We start from the raw sequence: 17,736 nt of genomic DNA, 5'->3' as shown, positions 1-17,736 counted from the left end.
ATATACGAACCACATATATATCTGCTTCGATAGATTCCATCCTTCTTTCGTCTCGTTCGAGAAAGAGATGTTGTCGAAACGAATGAGAGGATGAGAGGGGGAGAAAAAAAAAATAAAAAAAGTAAAAGGAAGAAAAAAGGGAAGGGATGACAGGCGGAAACGAGTAAGAATGGGGAAAGAGAGGAGAAGAGAATAGGGAGGGGGGAGACAAAGCGGACAAAGTGAGAAAGAGACACGCGGCAGGGTGAAATTGTACCCATAATATGTGCATATGGTGTTCGAGTTTAACCTTGACCTTCCTGTTTTTGTCCAACTCTCGAAAACACACCCTGAAGATAAATCCCTTTTTGGAGATATTTTAACTTTTTTTCTTCTTCTTCTTTTTCCTTTGATTTAACGACGCATTCCTTCAATTTCTTATCTCGGTTGCCCCCTGCTCGAAAAGAAATTCCTGTCTGAAAGTTGGAAACTCGATTCTCCTCGGAGATTCTCGAGTTACATCTTGATTTGTATTTCGTCTCGACGAGAGATGCATAGATCAAAGCCTATTTATCGCGGATCAACGTGGAATAATTATCGGATAATTGGCGCACGTTTCACGGCTCGGTTTCCCATCGGTTTTGGCGAATTTCGTCGGGTGAAAACGAGGGGGAAAAGAGTGGAAATCTAGGGTGCAAACAGAGCGCGGCGCGTACGCTAAACGCGCGTCGAGAAAAAAAGTTGGTTTAATTATTCAGCGGGGGAAAGCGAATGGAAGATGCGCCGAAAGTTAAATAATTACATTTCCAGCTGGTGGCTGAAAAGCAGAATAGGTTAATTAAAATGAGCAGGGTGCAACACGGTCATACTGCCGCGCGATATTCACGATCCGTTGAAACATTATGTAAATACGGTTAACGATTGTTTGTTCTCCGTTCTTCTTTTTCCCCCCCCCCCCCTTTCTTTCTTTCTTTCTTTCCTCCTTTTTTCTCGTTTTCCAATCCCTCCCGTTGCTCCCTTCACACCAATCTCTCGCCGGTCATAGATCTCTTTCTCTTTTTCACTTTTTTTTTTTCCTTTTCCGTCTTTCGAAACCTATACGCGGAAGATTAAAAGCTTTCTCTTCTCCATTCGTGATTATTACAACGAGAACACCGAGTAGCCCGAGTTTTTTACATTATCCGCGCTGAAAATTCCGGCCTTATCTCGTCCACAATGTTTCAATGCGGCCTCCTCTTCTCCCTCCTCTTCCCTTTTTCGCCACTATTCTTCTCTGTCCCCTGCGACGCGAATATTCACCGCATATTCACTCTTGCAAATTTTCAATCGCATCAGTCATCGCGCGGTTTCAAATCGTTTCCAAGTATTATCTCGGAAAGGCAACCTCGAAACGCAACGACAACAGACTCCTCGTGTCTGATCTGAATCGTACGTGCTTTCGATTCGCGTACTGTATTATTCCATTCTTTTAAAACGTTCAAAAAAGAGTGCTTATTATTTATCGTTGAATATTATTCTGCTCCTCTCGATCGATTGTCTTGTCTTTCTTTTTCAATTTTTTTTTGTCTTCCCTTCTTTTTTCCCTCTTCTTTGTCGTTCAAATTTCAAAAAAAAAAAGAGAAAAAAGAAACCAATAAATTTTCACGCGAACAAAATCCGACACACAAGGTATTAACCAGTGTCGTTTTTCTCGTGCGTTTACAGATCTAGAAAACAGCTGGCACGAGCGAAGGTCACCGGCCATGGAATATAATTAGTCCGACACTTATGGAACGTCAGGCCAGCTATGGTTCGCAGTGGCCGCAACGAGGTAGACGAGGTAGTGGTCTAGGCACTTGGAGATCGGCCTTTGCTCGACACGTGTGCCCATGGACAACGTTATTTCCTTCTCGAATACTGGGTCCTTGGTCCGAATCGTATGCCACTCGCACCGCCATAAAAGGAACGATCGGGAAATGGGCAGCTGATGATCAATATGATCGGGGGGGGAAGGGAAAAAAATATTTCAAGAGTAATCGGCTATTTTTCAGAAGAAGCAGAAACTTCCTAGCGAACCTCCTCTCTCTCCTCCATTATGGTATTAACTCGGGACTACACTCGGGATGGATCGATCATTCAAGGAAGCCTTGGACGAATCTGTGGATTTTCCAAATAGGAGGCAACCGATGGTGAGACTACGTGGTAATTGCGACAGTTGTAATTACCAGTGTATTAACCGTTGCAAATGTCGAAAGAGCCAACCTCGAGCCCGCAAGGTTTCCCCCGTAAATAGGGGAAGAAGATTGTCCAATTAACTGTCTCGTTTAATTGAATCTTATTTCCTTTTCACTTGGTCCAGTTTCATTGGGGCTTCTGCGCTTTATCGCGTGAGTCGAATGTAATGCACAGCGAGGTCGGAAGCTTGGCCGAAGAACAACCCACGACAAAAGTAATTTAAATCTCTCTCTCTCTCTCTCTCTCTCTGCTGGTAAATCGTGAAACGATTAATTGTAGGAGGGATCGAGTTGAACGTCGCGGGATATTTTTGGCCATACTCCCGCCCACTCCAGCCTTCGACAGCTCGCAAATTGTCGTCGTCGAGTGGCGCGTGAATATCGTGGAAACGGACTACCGTTCTACTCGTTTAATGCCCGTTTAGGCGCGCAGGGTATTCTTTCAAATTTTTTTCAGACAATTCGTTTTGCTGCCGGTGGAACGAGGAAGAGGAGCAAGGGATGAAGATGGAGGTGGGAGGGGGTGGGAGAGAGCTCGAGGAGAGAAAGGAGGATAGGAAGGAGCAATTCCTCGGGACGAGACGAGACGGGACGAGACGAGACGAGACGAGACGGAGGTGAAGGTATTCTTTTTAAGGCGGAACACTTTACTGCTGCTCGTTCCACGCTGGTAATGGAGAATCCCCCAGCCGCCCCAACGAATTAATTCGGGGCTAACGCCGAGACACTCCCCGATATCGAGTCACTTCGTTCCACGGGCCAGTGTTAGTATCTGTTTTCCACCCTCTCGGTTAGCTTTTCACTGTACTTATAGCTTGTAGTACTTGGACTCGGTTTGCCTCCTTTTTTTCTTTTTTTCTTTTTTTTTTTTCATCCCCCTCCACCATCAACGATTTCTAATTTGTCCAAGATCCTTGAATCCGTTTCACTGGGTCATTTAAAAAAAAAAAAAAAAAAAGGAGAAGAAGAAGAGGAAAAAAAAGTCAAACCCCTATCTCTGTCCCCCTTATCTCTCCACCTCTTTCCGTCTCTTGCGCCTGGCGGCTGTATTTGCATCCGTATTCGGATATTTGGCTGCGATTTTTACCATCAATTGTGCGCTTAAGTAGTCGTAGTAACCCCTTTATTGCCAGGAACGCGATCTCCAAGATGAAAAGCAAACTTCTGGCGAGCTTCCATCAGAATTAAGAGAGACACTCGAGGCGGTTTTTAATTAGCTCGAAAGGACATCATCGGAAAGAGGGAAAAGTTTCGGTCTAAATACGTAATTAAAACCGCGAATGGGATAGTCACGGTATCAACGCGAAACGATAGCCGGTAAATTCGAATGAGAAGCTTATTCTTTTTTTATTTTTTTCTTTTGCCTCTTTGGCGCGATTCCTCATCCTTCTTCTTTCTCCCGAAAATCTTTTCTATCTAAAAAAAAAAAAAAAAAAAAAAAAATATCTTTAACTAAAATCGTAACATATACGCGTCGCGTGAAATTTATTTCATAGATGTAAATCTTTTAGATTCTCACGCCGAGGAAGAATCAATGGGATTCCTCTTTCCTCCACACGACGCACAAAGCACGTGCCATTCGCCGCAGAATCCACTTCTCTCTGAAATTCTTGCCTCGGCGAGCGTCTCCTTTCCTCCAATGAAAATTCAGAAGATTCCATGGGAAAATCAAAAAATCAAAATCCAAGAGATGGCTCGAGTGCAGGGTGCCTTCCGAAGCATCTGTGGAAGCGCGCGCAAAAGAGATGAGCGTGATCGGGGCGCGAGGAGAAGAGAGGTTGTGCAGCGCAACAGAGAAGGGGAGAAGCGAGAAAGAGAGGGAAATTCAAAGATGGCGCCACGCGTGTGCCTGACAGAGACGAGGAACGGGAGCTAAAGCGAGGCAACCGCCTTCGCTTCTTTCCCCTCTCGCGTTTGGCGAAGAGTGACCGGCCCGAAAAGTCCGAATCCGATCGTAGAATGGCTCAGTAGTGCGCGAGACACATTTCGTGACGCGTGCTCGTCGTTGGTATCGATATCTTTCGATGATTCACGAGCATTGCGACGAGAGTACGCGGCGACCAATCCCCGGTTCCGTTACATCAGCATCCGACTACGTGGGTCCTCGACGATTGGCTCTCTCTGTGCTGCGTTCGAGTTCTCTCTCTCTTGCACGCGTTACAGCCAGAATAGGAGGAAAAAAGATACTCGCCGCTTGTGTTTCCTCGCGGTGCGGCTTATTCTCGAACTAGATACATACTACTACGCGCATCGTGCTATTTGCCGAGGAGCGTGTGCATTTTCGTTTAACCAGATTTTCGGTGGATAACGTGGAGGAAATACGCGTAGAGAGATTTTCGACGGCGAGGAGAAACGGGAGGAAGACACGAGCCAGCAGCCGAGCGACAGACAGAGTGAGAGGAAGGGAAGTTAGAGGGAGAGCAGCAGAGTACGGGGTATTTTGGACGCAGATCGATCGGTCGCTCTCCGGTTCGCGCCATGTGACCGGTCAAAGACCAGTCTGCATGGGATAGGAGGTTAGAAACTTATTCGGTGTCCTCCGAGTGTGTAATCGCGTGGCTGTCTGTTCGTTCGCGATGAATCGAGAAAATGGGATCTGTCGAGTGATGTAGTAGTGTCAGTAGCGCGTGAGCCAGTGAACGAGGTAGCCGTTTTTTTCGTAGAGCGTTTATCGGACATTCGCGTATCGCGGTGGTGGGCTTGGAGGAGCATGATCGTGAGGGAAAAGAGAACCGATTTTACCGCGAAGGAATGTCGTTGTCTCGGGTCAGATGTAAAAATAAAAGGAAGCAGACTTATGTCTCAAGGCTATCGGACCACATATTGTCTCAAACCAGGGGCGTAAAATCACGCGGTTGTCTCCCTGCACGCTGTTTATTTCATTTCGCCGATATCCTCGTATAATCGCGCACATCCATTATCATTATCTCGTTAGTACATGATTTCATTATCTGACACGTATACTGTGTTACTAAATTCTTTCGAAAAGAATGTTCCGTAGCATTTATTTTTTTCTTGGTTAAGGATAATAATGTTCTTTCTACTGTCCACTGTTTCATTGTCGTTTATTATATTTTTTTTATTTACGTCACGAATATATTCGAAATAATTAATTATCTCGTTGAAAAATTAACGACGATTTTAAAATTTCTTTTCTTCGTTTCTAACATATTTTCGTGATACTTTGTTTTCGGTAATGGAAGAATTCCGCGGCATAGAACAAAGAAAAAGTCGGTACTACGTGAATTTTTATGAGATTCGTTGCGAAAAAGAAAGTAAGAATATAAACAATCGTATTACTGCATTTAATCATGTATGATCTTCAAAAATAATTTCTCTTCAAACTTAATAAATAAATTCTCTCTTGTTAAATTTACAAATTAGAAAACACGTGGTCTGACACGTGTTTCTGGAACTTTACGAAAGAATTCTGTAACATCTTGAATCGTTGTTACTTTGTTTAGAAAGACACACATTTTTATTTCCATGTTACATTATCAATTCGATTTTACAATATCGATGGAAAATTATTTAATGATTTAATGTGGAGAATTGTTATATATTATTTTTTTTATATGTATAAGCGATTGTACGAGATTAAAATATCAAGGCAATTTTAGAAGCTATATATACGTATATTGCGTGGATTAATAGATAACGCGTGCTTATCTAGGAAAGTAGTATTTGACTACCAGAACCTTGTATTTCAGATTAACCTCTTTAAAGCAGGATTTGTTAAGAAGTTTAGGAGAAAATATGTGATTATTTTTTACTTTTCTAAGAAAAATAACGCATGTATATTACGTGGATTACTACTACCTATTTGAACTATTGAAGAACTTTGAGAGATAATTTTATACAGAAATAGAAATATTTATTTTCGATAATGTTAATCTTTTAAAATCAGTTTTAGAAAAGACATACGTAAAGTATCTTTTTCAACGGATTAATGTAAAACGAGATGTGACGATTTAAACATTTATTTTTTACATTTAGATAACGTCGTTAAAAATCAAGGAGAAAATTTGAAAGAAAATCTAGCGAAGTAGATAAGTGGGTCACGTTCGCGTCTGACTACTGATTTCTGAATTTACTGCTACTACGACAAATTGATGTCAATGAGATCAATATTAATTAAGTCACGGGCCGTTGATCGCTGGAAACCCCATAAAGGACAATCTCTTTACCACCGGTATTTCCCGGAAATGCCCAAGTAACGTTATTCTTCATATTTAGAAGAAGAAGACGATTTACTTTTTAATTTTTTAACTCTTCATCGTCGTATTTGGATGTAATTTCACATGTTCGAGATGAACGTTTCCTATAAAATAGTTTATAGTCTCAAAAACTTAGTTATTAGTTTAGTTTTTCTCACGCACACACACAAAAAAAGAAGTCAGGCTTATTATTTGTATTAAAAAGTGGAATGTTTTAAAAGATAATTGGTCGAGGGTTTAAAATTGATCAAGACTATATTTTTAGTATCTATCGAGAATTAAAAGCGTTGTACGATCACAATCCATGATTTCCTGCGGACATCGAAAAGAAACTTGCTCTGTCTGGACCAAGGTTAGAAGATTGCGTTTGTTGTATAATAGCCATACGAGAGTTTGATTCAGGGCCGTAAAAGTCGGGTATTCGCGAGGGGCGACATAATCTATTTCCGTCCAACAACTTGGAAGCGGGAAACATGGAAGCATTAAGGGTTCTAAGAATGATATGCCTCGTTGGAATCACGAGTAACGCTTGATACTCATTTGAATCATTGCACCAAACAAACATTAGTGCCACTCCATTTTACGATCGAATTATTTACGCTGCTTATATTTTATAATATATAATTCACATTCGTTTTCTTGAAAAATTATATAAATATGGCAATGATTCAATTCGAGTCTTCCTCTCTTCCTTTCTTCCAATACAACAATATCGATCCTCTTTTCTTTTGGTTTATAATTATATCTCTTGGTATCTCTCTCGATTTATGTTTCTGTATCTCATATCCAGAATGAAATTCTTCAGGGGGATTCTTTTTTCTCGTGAATGATAAGTTGAAGTAAGAAAAGAATGTTTTCCTCTCTTCTGTCGAAAGTCGACTTATCGATGTAGGAAAACCGTTGGTATTTACCTAGTAACCGATAATTCAGTTACATCTCACTTGGCTCGTTGTGTTCTGGGCGTGTGACTCACTGGTGGTGACTCAAGGGACGGAAATCTTATTTGTCGAAAAAGTAACAGGCCTTTTTCAGCGTGGTTTCGCTATCTTTCTTTGACCATTGTAATATCCTACCATAAGAGAGACACGTAAACTAGCTCACAAAATATGAGATCGGTCGCGAGCTAACTCGGCACATTTTATGTAATCGGAGGATAAACATAAATTTTTCCAGCGATTAGATAAAATTACGCGATAAAATGGATACCATTCAGGATGGAAAAAGATGATCAATTATTTCTTTCTATCAATATCACTTATTCACTCGAGGGGAAAAAGAAGATGATAACGAAGAAAAAGGGAAACGTACGATCGATGTAACAGAAGGAAGGATGTCAATACTCTTCGAAAGAAAAAGCAAAATAGTATCTTTTTTTCAAAATCTACAGGAATCGTGTACAGATGGGACTGATGGATATTATCGAGTAAAAGAAGTTTTTAGGTAGCCTCGGGTTTCGAGGCGTTTCGTGCCCAAAGCCCCTTATCATTCTCCTGTCCGGTGTAGAATTGTTAGACGACTGGACGGAGAACTGATAAGGGCCCGAGGGTCACAGAATCATCGTGAGACTTCTAACATCCGATATGGAGGAAAAATTGTACGATTTCATGTATAAGAAGGCTTTATAATTTTATAATTTATATGATTGTATAATTTTATATTAATATAATAAATTTGTAATATATTTATATTTATAATATAATTTGTATTTATATAATAAAAAGGAAAGAAGAATATATAATCATAAATACATGTTGCTACCTTTATAAAATGACAAGATTTAAATAAAATAAAGAATGTGAACGCATTGCAAGAAAATATTGGATTTATTATAATAAATAAAAAATACAAGATTCCTTTGATAGATTTATATACATGGATATGGAGTATCATTCACATATGAAAATAGAAAATTCTCCATATATTATTTTTCAATTATTAAAGTATAGCCAAAATTCTCTGCACATTCTTCCCTTCTCCTTTTGATCTTTCTCGCACTGATTGTCATTTCTAATTCAAGCAAAATTTTAACTTATAAAAACAATTCAAAAATTCAATACCATTCAACGTCGCAAAATTTACTTAATTCAATTTCAACGCGCAACATTTTAATATCTACATTATACACATATCAACTTATATTTCTAATTCTATGTCATTTTCTTATCAAAATATCAATGAAATTATAATTATTTAACAACTATCGCACAAATGTTTGTCTTTTATCACATTCACGTTTCGTTATTCTTTGATGCGCTTTGATCAATCTCGTAATTAGGATTTATTTGAATTATTTGTCTAGTGGAATTTTCTATTTTTTTTATTGGATTTTGCATGATAAAAATTGGCTTTGTTTCTTCCTTCTCTGTTAAGAGTTGACTGACACTCATAATTTTCAGAGTAGGTACAGTTTTAATTAATGTGGCATTAGGAATCGATAGATTTGTATTGCAATCTACTTTTGGAAAAATTATAGGATTTTTTGATGGTGCCAAAGATAATTTTTTTTTTGGCATAATAGGCACTTCCGTGGAAGAAAAAGTAGATCTTTTCATTGTTGATGTCACCGGAATTGGACTAGTTATAGCGTCTGAATTTACAGATATTATTTTTGGGCCGAGTATTATACCATTTCCTGTAAAAATGTATATAAATGGAGAATAAAATCTGAGCAATTATTTTTATATTATTCAAATTACCTTTTTGCATTGCTTTTGTAACTGGACAATCTTTATGAGCCAATAGAAGCGTTTTTAATTTAGCAACCTCCGTTCGTAAAACCTTTATTTCCATCTGGAGTGCTACGTTCGTCTCGTTTACATTAGTGACTGTTCTTTCAAGTTGTTGTATCCACGCTTTCCTTTTTGCTCTTGCTCTCATGGAGCTAGCACGATTACGTTCAAGAATTTCTTTTTTTTTCAATTGATCCTCTATCGTTTTACTTCTATTTTCTCTTTTCGCATTATTTAATTCATCTTTCCGAAGATTACCATTGGGTTTTTGATTTTGCAAACCGGTAGTTTTTGTTAAAGTTTGTTTTAATTTCTATATAATTATACAAGAAACATTAATCTTTAAAATTAAAAAATTTTATTTATCCTAAATCATATAACGAAATACCATTTTTGCTAGAGACAATGTAGAAATAGCAGGTTTTTTGGACTGTAATCTTGTATTACATTGCAGAAGAGGTTCTGTTTTTATAACAACTGTTTGTTGTTTCAAAGATTGTACGTTTGTCGTGTCAACAGAATCACAAAGTGGAATCGCCGATAATTGCATTAATTTTCCATCGGCAGTTTTTAGCAACAGCTGAACTTCCTCACCATTAAACGACCTTTATAAGAATTTAATTTTAATTCTTTATTTTCCTTTACTTAATTTTTAATTAAAAGATAATGAACAAATAATTCTATACTTTTTGCTTACAATTGCGAATTGGATTGTTCTTGTAAAACTTTCGGTATTATTGGTGTATGCGTAACTTGATCGATAATATTCTCTGTTAATGTTACGTTTCGTTCAACGCTTGATTCAAATTTTTCTTTTAACAAATTTTGCTCTTCTGTTTCGGTAAGTTTCACAGGAGTACAAACTTCATTATCAATGGTTTTTCCTTCTGTATTTTTTTCAATTGAAATGCTGCTACATTCTGGTACAGAGTTTTCAGATAACATTTGATTGTTACTAGACAATACATCTGCAATATGGGGAAATATATGAGGTGTATGTAAAGTATCATCTGTAAGTCCAGCCTAAAAAAAAAAAAAAATACTTAGATTATAAATCAATATTAAATAGATATTTATATATATTTTAATTATTTTATTATTTACCTCTGGTACCGTAAGAGTACCAGTATTTCCTGACTCCACTGCTCTTCTAAAAGTTTCTTCAAAAGGATTTACATTTTGTAAATCTTGAAATAATCCAACTTCTTCACAATTTCTGATGAAACGTGTTGGCGTAGGTGTTTGGTCTGCTATATATAATATACATAAATATTATTTATTTCTTTATCTTTGTTTTGTGATATAATTAAATTGTTAAAATTATTTCAATTAAAATTAATCTTTACCAACAAAACCACTATTCTTAGAACTGTTTCCAAGATTTAATATCATATCATGTTTTTTCTTGTGAACCAATAACTGATCCTCATCTGTAAAACTCTATCACAATATATAAAAAAATTATTTAGATTATATATATATCAAAAATTAGGATCTCATGTTAATGAATAATAAATATTAAAAGAAAAAATTAAAAAAAAAATTCAGTTTTAAAAAAAATAAATTCATTTATTACCATATTGCATCCAAACGAAGAGCAAACAAACATTTTCTCAGTATCTGCCATTGTTAATTGCTAATAGAAATTTTATAACAATTTACAGGTGGCATGATCTAATACAAGAACAAAGTTTAAAATGTATGTAATACAATACAACTCGCCAGAAGACTTCATTTCCTTGGAAATTTCCATATCGGTAACACATATTTTTGTTTAATATTGATTATTTTACAATTTTTAAGTCATTCAAATTCAGATATATGAAAAATAAATAATACACATAGTTTTTTGGAATATTTTGACACACATATTCGAATCAGCTGTTTCTATATTAAATCAGTAATCTTTCATTCATAGAGAGTCGAGTTCATACTTAGTATAAGTATTTAGTACATTTTCTATCTAGGGACATTTTTTGTAATTTAGAGAAACAAAATAAAATCAAATTATAAATATATTTCCCATGTATATTCATATTTTTATTCTGTATGTATTATTTTATATTTTCATGTCGCATACATATGTATGTATATCTTATATGTTATCTCTTTATTTCTTATATTTTTTGAAAAATACTTAAACCACAGATAAGATATAAAATAGATTCAACATTCAATATATTATTTTATTTCATGTTTCAGATACATTTTAACATCATTTTAATGTATTTTCATTGATAATTAGAATAAACAAAAAACAAGAAAAGTAAAAGAGAGAGATAAAATTGAGAATCAGTTCCATTTCTTTAAATCTAAAAACAAGATCTTTCTAAATATAAAATACGGAAAGACTAAGAATTGAAGATTAGCAATATCTTTTAAGTATTTCTAAAAAGAAATTTTTATACTCAACAGATGGCGACAACCGTTAATTCTCAGTTCTTCAGCTTTTGATATTAAAAAATCATCTTTAACACTTTGTATTTGGACTTGCTTCGCTCGGTTGAACTAGCAACTCCAGACGACTCAACTCAGGCATTCAGTGCGTTCGGTGCGTTTGATGCGTTCGGTACGTTCCGTGCAGGAGAGTCAGCGCTGAAGTTACACCATTAACCGAGTGATTACTGAGAATCACTGTTGGAGCGCAAAGGGTTAAAAAATAAATATATAAAAGGTAAGAATAAAATAGTTAAGCATATAATATTCTATAATTAGATTTAATAATAGATCTATAATTAAAATATTTAAAAAATTTGTTTTGCAGAAGAATCATCTTCAAAATGGAAGAAGTATATTAAGTCAAGCAGAAAGAAGTATTTTGCGAAGAATTTTTTAAAGCTATCGAAAATTTTTGTAAAAAAAAATGTGTATTTTTGTAAATAAATGTAAATGTAAATGATATAATGTAATAATATGTAAATAATATGTAAAAATGTAAAAAATATAAAATACAAATAAAGACAACAATTTTTGTAAGAAACCGTAGTTCTTATTTATTTTCCCAATTCCAAAATTCCTAAAATAATCCTATTCTTTCACGTCATATCCAAGAATTGCCGAAAATCTCAATCGATCTCCAATCAATTTATATTCCCCTGTTAAAAAATCGAATTTTTGACAAAAATTTTTTACTCTATATTGAAGAACTCACTCTATACTGAAGTAAAAAACAGGTAAGTATAAAACAGGTAAGTATATTAAATTCTATAACTAGATTTAAGTAAAATGTTTAAAAAATATTTAAAAAAATGTTTAAAAAAACATTATTTTGTTCAAAAATTATCTTTAAAATAAGGTAAGTATATAAAAGTAAGTAAAGGTAAGTATTCTACAAATATTTGAATATATTTATATAAAAAATTTTAAATATATCATGTATTTTTTAACGTACTAATCGATAGAGCATAAAATTTCCTATAAAAAAGTATTAACCCATTTATAGCGAAAAACCAATAGTTTAAAAGATATAGCAAAAATTAAAAATTTGTAGGAGGTCGACCTCCTGTCATATCATGTTCTCCTAATACAAAGTCGAATTTTTGGCCAAAAATTTTTCTTCGGTCGCCGAAATTTCGTTTCTACCTTTTTTTTAATATCTCGCTTATTATTCAGAATATTAAAAAACGTTTCAAATAAAAGTTGATTGGTTTCGAAAGGGCTATATTATGACGCTCTTAGTTTTTTAGTAGGTTGACCAATAAGGAGCTTTTTTAGCACAACTTTGTTTTTTTTACCGATAACATGTATTTTTTATTGCGCCAATCGATAGAGCATAAAATTTCCTATAAAAAAGTATTAACCCACTTATAGCGAAAAACCAATAGTTTAAAAGATATAGCAAAAATTAAAAATTTGTAGGAGGTCGACCTCCTGTCATATCATGTTCTCCTAATACAAAGTCGAATTTTTGGCCAAAAATTTTTCTTCGGTCGCCGAAATTTCGTTTCTACCTTTTTTTTAATATCTCGCTTATTATTCAGAATATTAAAAAACGTTTCAAATAAAAGTTGATTGGTTTCGAAAGGGCTATATTATGACGCTCTTAGTTTTTTAGTAGGTTGACCAATAAGGAGCTTTTTTAGCACAACTTTGTTTTTTTTACCGATAACATGTATTTTTTATTGCGCCAATCGATAGGGCATGAAATTTCCTATAAAAAAGTATTAACCCACTTATAGCGAAAAACCAATAGTTTAAAAGATATAGCAAAAATTAAAAATTTGTAGGAGGTCGACCTCCTGTCATATCATGTTCTCCTAATACAAAGTCGAATTTTTGGCCAAAAATTTTTCTTCGGTCGCCGAAATTTCGTTTCACCTTTTTTTTAATATCTCGCTTATTATTCAGAATATTAAAAAACGTTTCAATAAAAGTTGATTGGTTTCGAAAGGGCTATATTATGACGCTCTTAGTTTTTAGTAGGTTGACCAATAAGGAGCTTTTTTAGCACAACTTTGTTTTTTTTACCGATAACATGTATTTTTTAAGCGCCAATCGATAGAGCATAAATTTCCTATAAAAAAGTATTAACCCACTTATAGCGAAAAACCAATAGTTTAAAAGATATAGCAAAAATTAAAATTTGTAGGAGGTCGACCTCCTGTCATATCATGTTCTCCTAATACAAAGTCGAATTTTTGGCCAAAATTTTTCTTCGGTCGCCGAAATTTCGGCTTCACCTTTTTTTTAATATCTCGCTTATTATTCAGAATATTAAAAAACGTTTCAATAAAAGTTGATTGGTTTCGAAAGGGCTATATTATGACGCTCTTGTTTTTTAGTAGGTTGACCAATAAGGAGCTTTTTTAGCACAACTTTGTTTTTTTTACTGATAACATGTATTTTTTAAAGCGCCAATCGATAGAGCATGAAATTTCCTATAAAAAAGTATTAACCCACTTATAGCGAAAAACCAATAGTTTAAAAGATATAGCAAAAATTAAAAATTTGTAGGAGGTCGACCTCCTGTCATATCATGTTCTCCTAATACAAAATCGAATTTTTGGCCAAAAATTTTTCTTCGGTCGCCGAAATTTCCGTTACACCTTTTTTTAATATCTCGCTTATTATTCAGAATATTAAAAAATGTTTCGAATAAAAGTTGATTGGTTTCGAAAGGGCTATATTATGACGCTCTCTGTTTTTTAGTAGGTTGACCAATAAGGAGCTTTTTTAGCACAACTTTGTTTTTTTTACTGATAACATGTATTTTTTAAAGCGCCAATCGATAGAGCGTGAAATTTCCTATAAAAAAGTATTAACCCACTTATAGCGAAAAACCAATAGTTTAAAAGATATAGCAAAAATTAAAAATTTGTAGGAGGTCGACCTCCTGTCATATCATGTTCTCCTAATACAAAATCGAATTTTTGGCCAAAAATTTTTCTTCGGTCTCCGAAATTTCGACGCTTACACCTTTTTTTTAATATCTCGCTTATTATTCAGAATATTAAAAAATGTTTCGAATAAAAGTTGATTGGTTTCGAAAGGGCTATATTATGACGCTCTCAGTTTTTTAGTAGGTTGACCAATAAGGAGCTTTTTTAGCACAACTTTGTTTTTTTTACTGATAACATGTATTTTTTATAGCGCCAATCGATAGAGCGTGAAATTTCCTATAAAAAAGTATTAACCCACTTATAGCGAAAAACCAATAGTTTAAAAGATATAGCAAAAATTAAAAATTTGTAGGAGGTCGACCTCCTGTCATATCATGTTCTCCTAATACAAAATCGAATTTTTGGCCAAAAATTTTTCTTCGGTCTCCGAAATTTCGACGCTTACACCTTTTTTTTAATATCTCGCTTATTATTCAGAATATTAAAAAATGTTTCGAATAAAAGTTGATTGGTTTCGAAAGGGCTATATTATGACGCTCTCAGTTTTTTAGTAGGTTGACCAATAAGGAGCTTTTTTAGCACAACTTTGTTTTTTTTACTGATAACATGTATTTTTTAATGCACCAATCGATAGAGCGTAAAATTTCCTATAAAAAAGTATTAACCCACTTATAGCGAAAAACCAATTGTTTAAAAGATATAGCAAAAATTAGAAATTTGTAGGAGGTCGACCTCCTATCATATCATGTTCTCCTAATACAAAATCGAGTTTTTGGCCAAAAATTTTCGTTCACTGAGGAATTTCCATTCTAGGTATTTGATGTCATTTCCAAGAATTATTGCGAGTTTAATTTTTAGTTTATTGAACTTAGAATTAATTTATGCATGAATTTTTATTGTTTTTGTATGCTTACCTTTATACTTACCTTTCTCATACTTATCTTTTTTATATTTTCCTTTTTAGCTCTTCTGAAATACTTCCGGAAATAATACTTTTTTGAGCACTTTATTTATTACTAATTAGAAAATATTATGTACTTACTTTTTATTAAGATAGGGTTTTCAATTGTTATATTATTAGGATAGGAAAAATAAAGGGGAAAAAAAAAGAATGAATCAGAAATGTATGTTCAATATATACGTTTATTAAACATTAATTTACATATAAAATGTACAATAATACATATTACATTCTCTAAAAAAATTTAACTTATAAACTTAACTTATAAACTAAAACTATAAAAATATTTATTAAATTATACATAACTCAGGTATGTAACATAAATTTTAATTACAATTTTTTAATTAAAATCTTTTTGTGTAAATCAAATAACAATCTTCTTATGTTAAATTTCTTTTCTTACGTTAAATTTCTATCTTCTGTTTTATTATATTTTTCGAATTACTTAATAAATCATTTTTATAACATAAATAATAGATTGTTATTTGATTTAATTAATAATAAAAAATATATAACATAAAAAAATATAATTTAACAAAGGAAATAAGAATAAATTATGTTATGTTGATGTGGGTCGCGCCGATGCCTTTGTTCTACTACGTTGATTTCGCGTCGCAAGGTATGGCGTGGTGATTCCATAGCGTTGCAGTGGCTTGAGAAGGGGGAGGGGGGTGAGGGAATCACACAGAATCGAAATAGGAATCACGTTCAATGACTCCACGCAAATATATAAGATGAATTCTTATATATATATTTGATAAATATTCCTATTATATTTTCCAAATGTTGCACTTTTTTTCACGATTCATAGGACTGCCAATGGGGCACGAAAATGCATTTGCAAAATCTTGATTGTTTGAAAGAGCGCCAATGGATCTTAATCGTGCGATACTGTGCACGTCTAATTTAGCTTCCGTTATTTCTGTTTCGGAATCTCTATTTTCACACCATAACTAAGGAAAAAAGAAAAAAAGAGAAGATAAATAAGATAAAATAAAAGTGAAATATTACAGTTATTAATATTATAGAAATCGATTTTATGGAAGAATTTTATTTTAATTCAAATACGTACATTTGCAGACGATAAGAAGAAAATTTGATCGTTGCTGAACATTTCTAATCCAGGCAATGCTGCTTCTGATTTCCTATTTATTCTTTCCCTTCTTTTATACGCTTTGTATGCAGTTCTCAATCCCATAGTGTCTGGCATATTTTCATCAAAAGTTTGATTGCCATAATTCTATTAGGTAATCAACGTGTCAATAATAATGTCCTTTAAAAATCTCTTATCGATGGAATGTATAAAATATTACTTTAATTTTTATGCCAGAAGATGTGCCATTCAAAGTATAATTATTATACTGATCGATAAAACATTGAGCGCTTTTATAATATTCGTTTGTCATTGTTTTTGGCCAATTTATCTTTTTTCCATGTTCATTGAAAAAACGTTCTGAAAAATATTTTCCATGTAATAAGATATTAAACAAAAAATTTAATGAAAAATTACTCACTTAATTCATCAAACGAATGATATAATTCATGAGCCAGTAAAAATCCAGTCAATGCATAGTTGATCGTACTGGAGAAGAAGTATTACAATTAAACGATTAATAATCGCATGAAATAGTAATTAATAATTTTAACAGATTTTTACTTTGGCTGATTCTTGCTGAAAAATGGTTTCTGTAGATTGGCCAGGGGTACCGCTATATAATTATAAAAATAAAAAAATCTTATATAGTTTAATCATATCATGTATATAAATTATAAAAATTGAACGATACTTACTGATCGAATTCGATTCGCTTAAGTAAAAAGCATTGATCGTCAAAGGATCAATAATCCACCTAGACAAAAAGAGAAAATGAGCATTTTGATTTAATCTTGATCATAATTGATCATTATGATATTTACGATTTTGCTAAATCTTTATATTTCAAAAGTCGTAATTCCTTTAATTTATAAAATTTTTGAAATCTCAAAGCATTTTCGAAATACGTCGGTCCCATCGTGAGCTGCAAGCAAAGAGAATTAAATCATAAATTTTCAAAATTTTTTAAAAATTTTCAACAATAAAAGAATCTGACATACATCGCCAAAATAATTTTCCACGATGGACGCGTTGTTGTACCAATCCGGATAACCAATATTCTTCTTTATGGATTTAATTTTTCTCAAAGCGAAACCTTTTATCTCCTCGCTCGCCCAATTCGATTCTTCTATATCCACTTTCATTTCCTCTTCTATATCATTCAACGCATTCATCGTCTAATTAATCAAAATTTAAAAATTTCA

General features: G+C 33.7%; 2 protein-coding genes, 1 long non-coding RNA gene and 1 other non-coding gene across 9 annotated transcripts in view; 2 read left to right on the top strand and 2 right to left on the bottom strand.

Moving 5' to 3' along the window:
* Positions 1-6,080, top strand: part of LOC100577428 — a 108,294-nt gene extending 102,214 nt beyond the window's left edge. For all 5 annotated transcript variants that reach the window (XR_003305954.1, XR_003305955.1, XR_003305958.1 and 2 more), the window contains 3 exons: positions 1,684-2,407; positions 2,473-2,956; positions 3,704-6,080. This is a non-coding gene — a long non-coding RNA (uncharacterized LOC100577428). The remainder of the gene's footprint in view (positions 1-1,683; positions 2,408-2,472; positions 2,957-3,703) is intronic.
* A 1,791-nt stretch (positions 6,081-7,871) lies between these two features.
* Mir184 (microRNA 184) lies at positions 7,872-7,963 on the top strand. The gene has a single exon (NR_031513.1). It is a non-coding gene; the product is annotated as a microRNA 184 (primary transcript).
* Positions 7,964-8,207: 244 nt separating this feature from the next.
* LOC100576527 (cyclic AMP-dependent transcription factor ATF-2) lies at positions 8,208-11,050 on the bottom strand. 2 transcript variants are annotated; one of them, XM_016915893.2, is made up of 7 exons: positions 10,715-11,050; positions 10,485-10,578; positions 10,243-10,385; positions 9,836-10,161; positions 9,527-9,743; positions 9,106-9,451; positions 8,208-9,041 (listed from the first exon to the last, which is right to left on the bottom strand). In XM_016915893.2, exons 1-7 carry the CDS (start codon positions 10,763-10,765, stop codon positions 8,638-8,640), a joined length of 1,581 nt encoding a protein of 526 aa, XP_016771382.1. In that variant the 5' UTR covers positions 10,766-11,050; the 3' UTR covers positions 8,208-8,637. The 2 variants fall into 2 exon arrangements, with proteins under 2 accessions (XP_016771382.1, XP_003249317.1); XM_003249269.4 differs by having other exon boundaries at positions 10,243-10,388; positions 10,715-11,049.
* Positions 11,051-15,910: 4,860 nt separating this feature from the next.
* LOC113218575 (neprilysin-1-like) lies at positions 15,911-17,730 on the bottom strand. The gene is made up of 8 exons (XM_026444702.1): positions 17,533-17,730; positions 17,356-17,456; positions 17,230-17,288; positions 17,096-17,147; positions 16,953-17,020; positions 16,752-16,891; positions 16,511-16,678; positions 15,911-16,391 (listed from the first exon to the last, which is right to left on the bottom strand). Exons 1-8 carry the CDS (start codon positions 17,704-17,706, stop codon positions 16,209-16,211), a joined length of 945 nt encoding a protein of 314 aa, XP_026300487.1. The 5' UTR covers positions 17,707-17,730; the 3' UTR covers positions 15,911-16,208.
* Positions 17,731-17,736: the final 6 nt, after the last annotated feature.

This window comes from Apis mellifera, linkage group LG13, assembly GCF_003254395.2.
Source record: "Apis mellifera strain DH4 linkage group LG13, Amel_HAv3.1, whole genome shotgun sequence".
Taxonomy (NCBI): domain Eukaryota; kingdom Metazoa; phylum Arthropoda; class Insecta; order Hymenoptera; family Apidae; genus Apis; species Apis mellifera.
This window is presented reverse-complemented; position numbering and strand designations above follow the sequence as displayed.

Bases quoted from the DNA above. Each gene is read 5' to 3' on its own strand.
- LOC100576527 (XM_003249269.4), bottom strand. From the start codon at position 10,765: ATGGCAGATACTGAGAAAATGTTTGTTTGCTCTTCGTTTGGATGCAAT. The intron at 10,389-10,484 runs GTAAAGATTAAT...TATTATATATAG, and splicing joins TAAGAATAGTGGTTTTGTTG to CAGACCAAACACCTACGCCA. The intron at 9,042-9,105 runs GTAATTTGAATA...ACATTTTTACAG, and splicing joins TACAAAAGCAATGCAAAAAG to GAAATGGTATAATACTCGGC.
- LOC113218575 (XM_026444702.1), bottom strand. From the start codon at position 17,706: ATGAATGCGTTGAATGATATAGAAGAGGAAATGAAAGTGGATATAGAA. The intron at 17,289-17,355 runs GTAAATATCATA...CTTTTTGTCTAG, and splicing joins TATAAAGATTTAGCAAAATC to GTGGATTATTGATCCTTTGA. The intron at 16,679-16,751 runs GTAATATTTTAT...ATTACCTAATAG, and splicing joins CTTCTGGCATAAAAATTAAA to AATTATGGCAATCAAACTTT.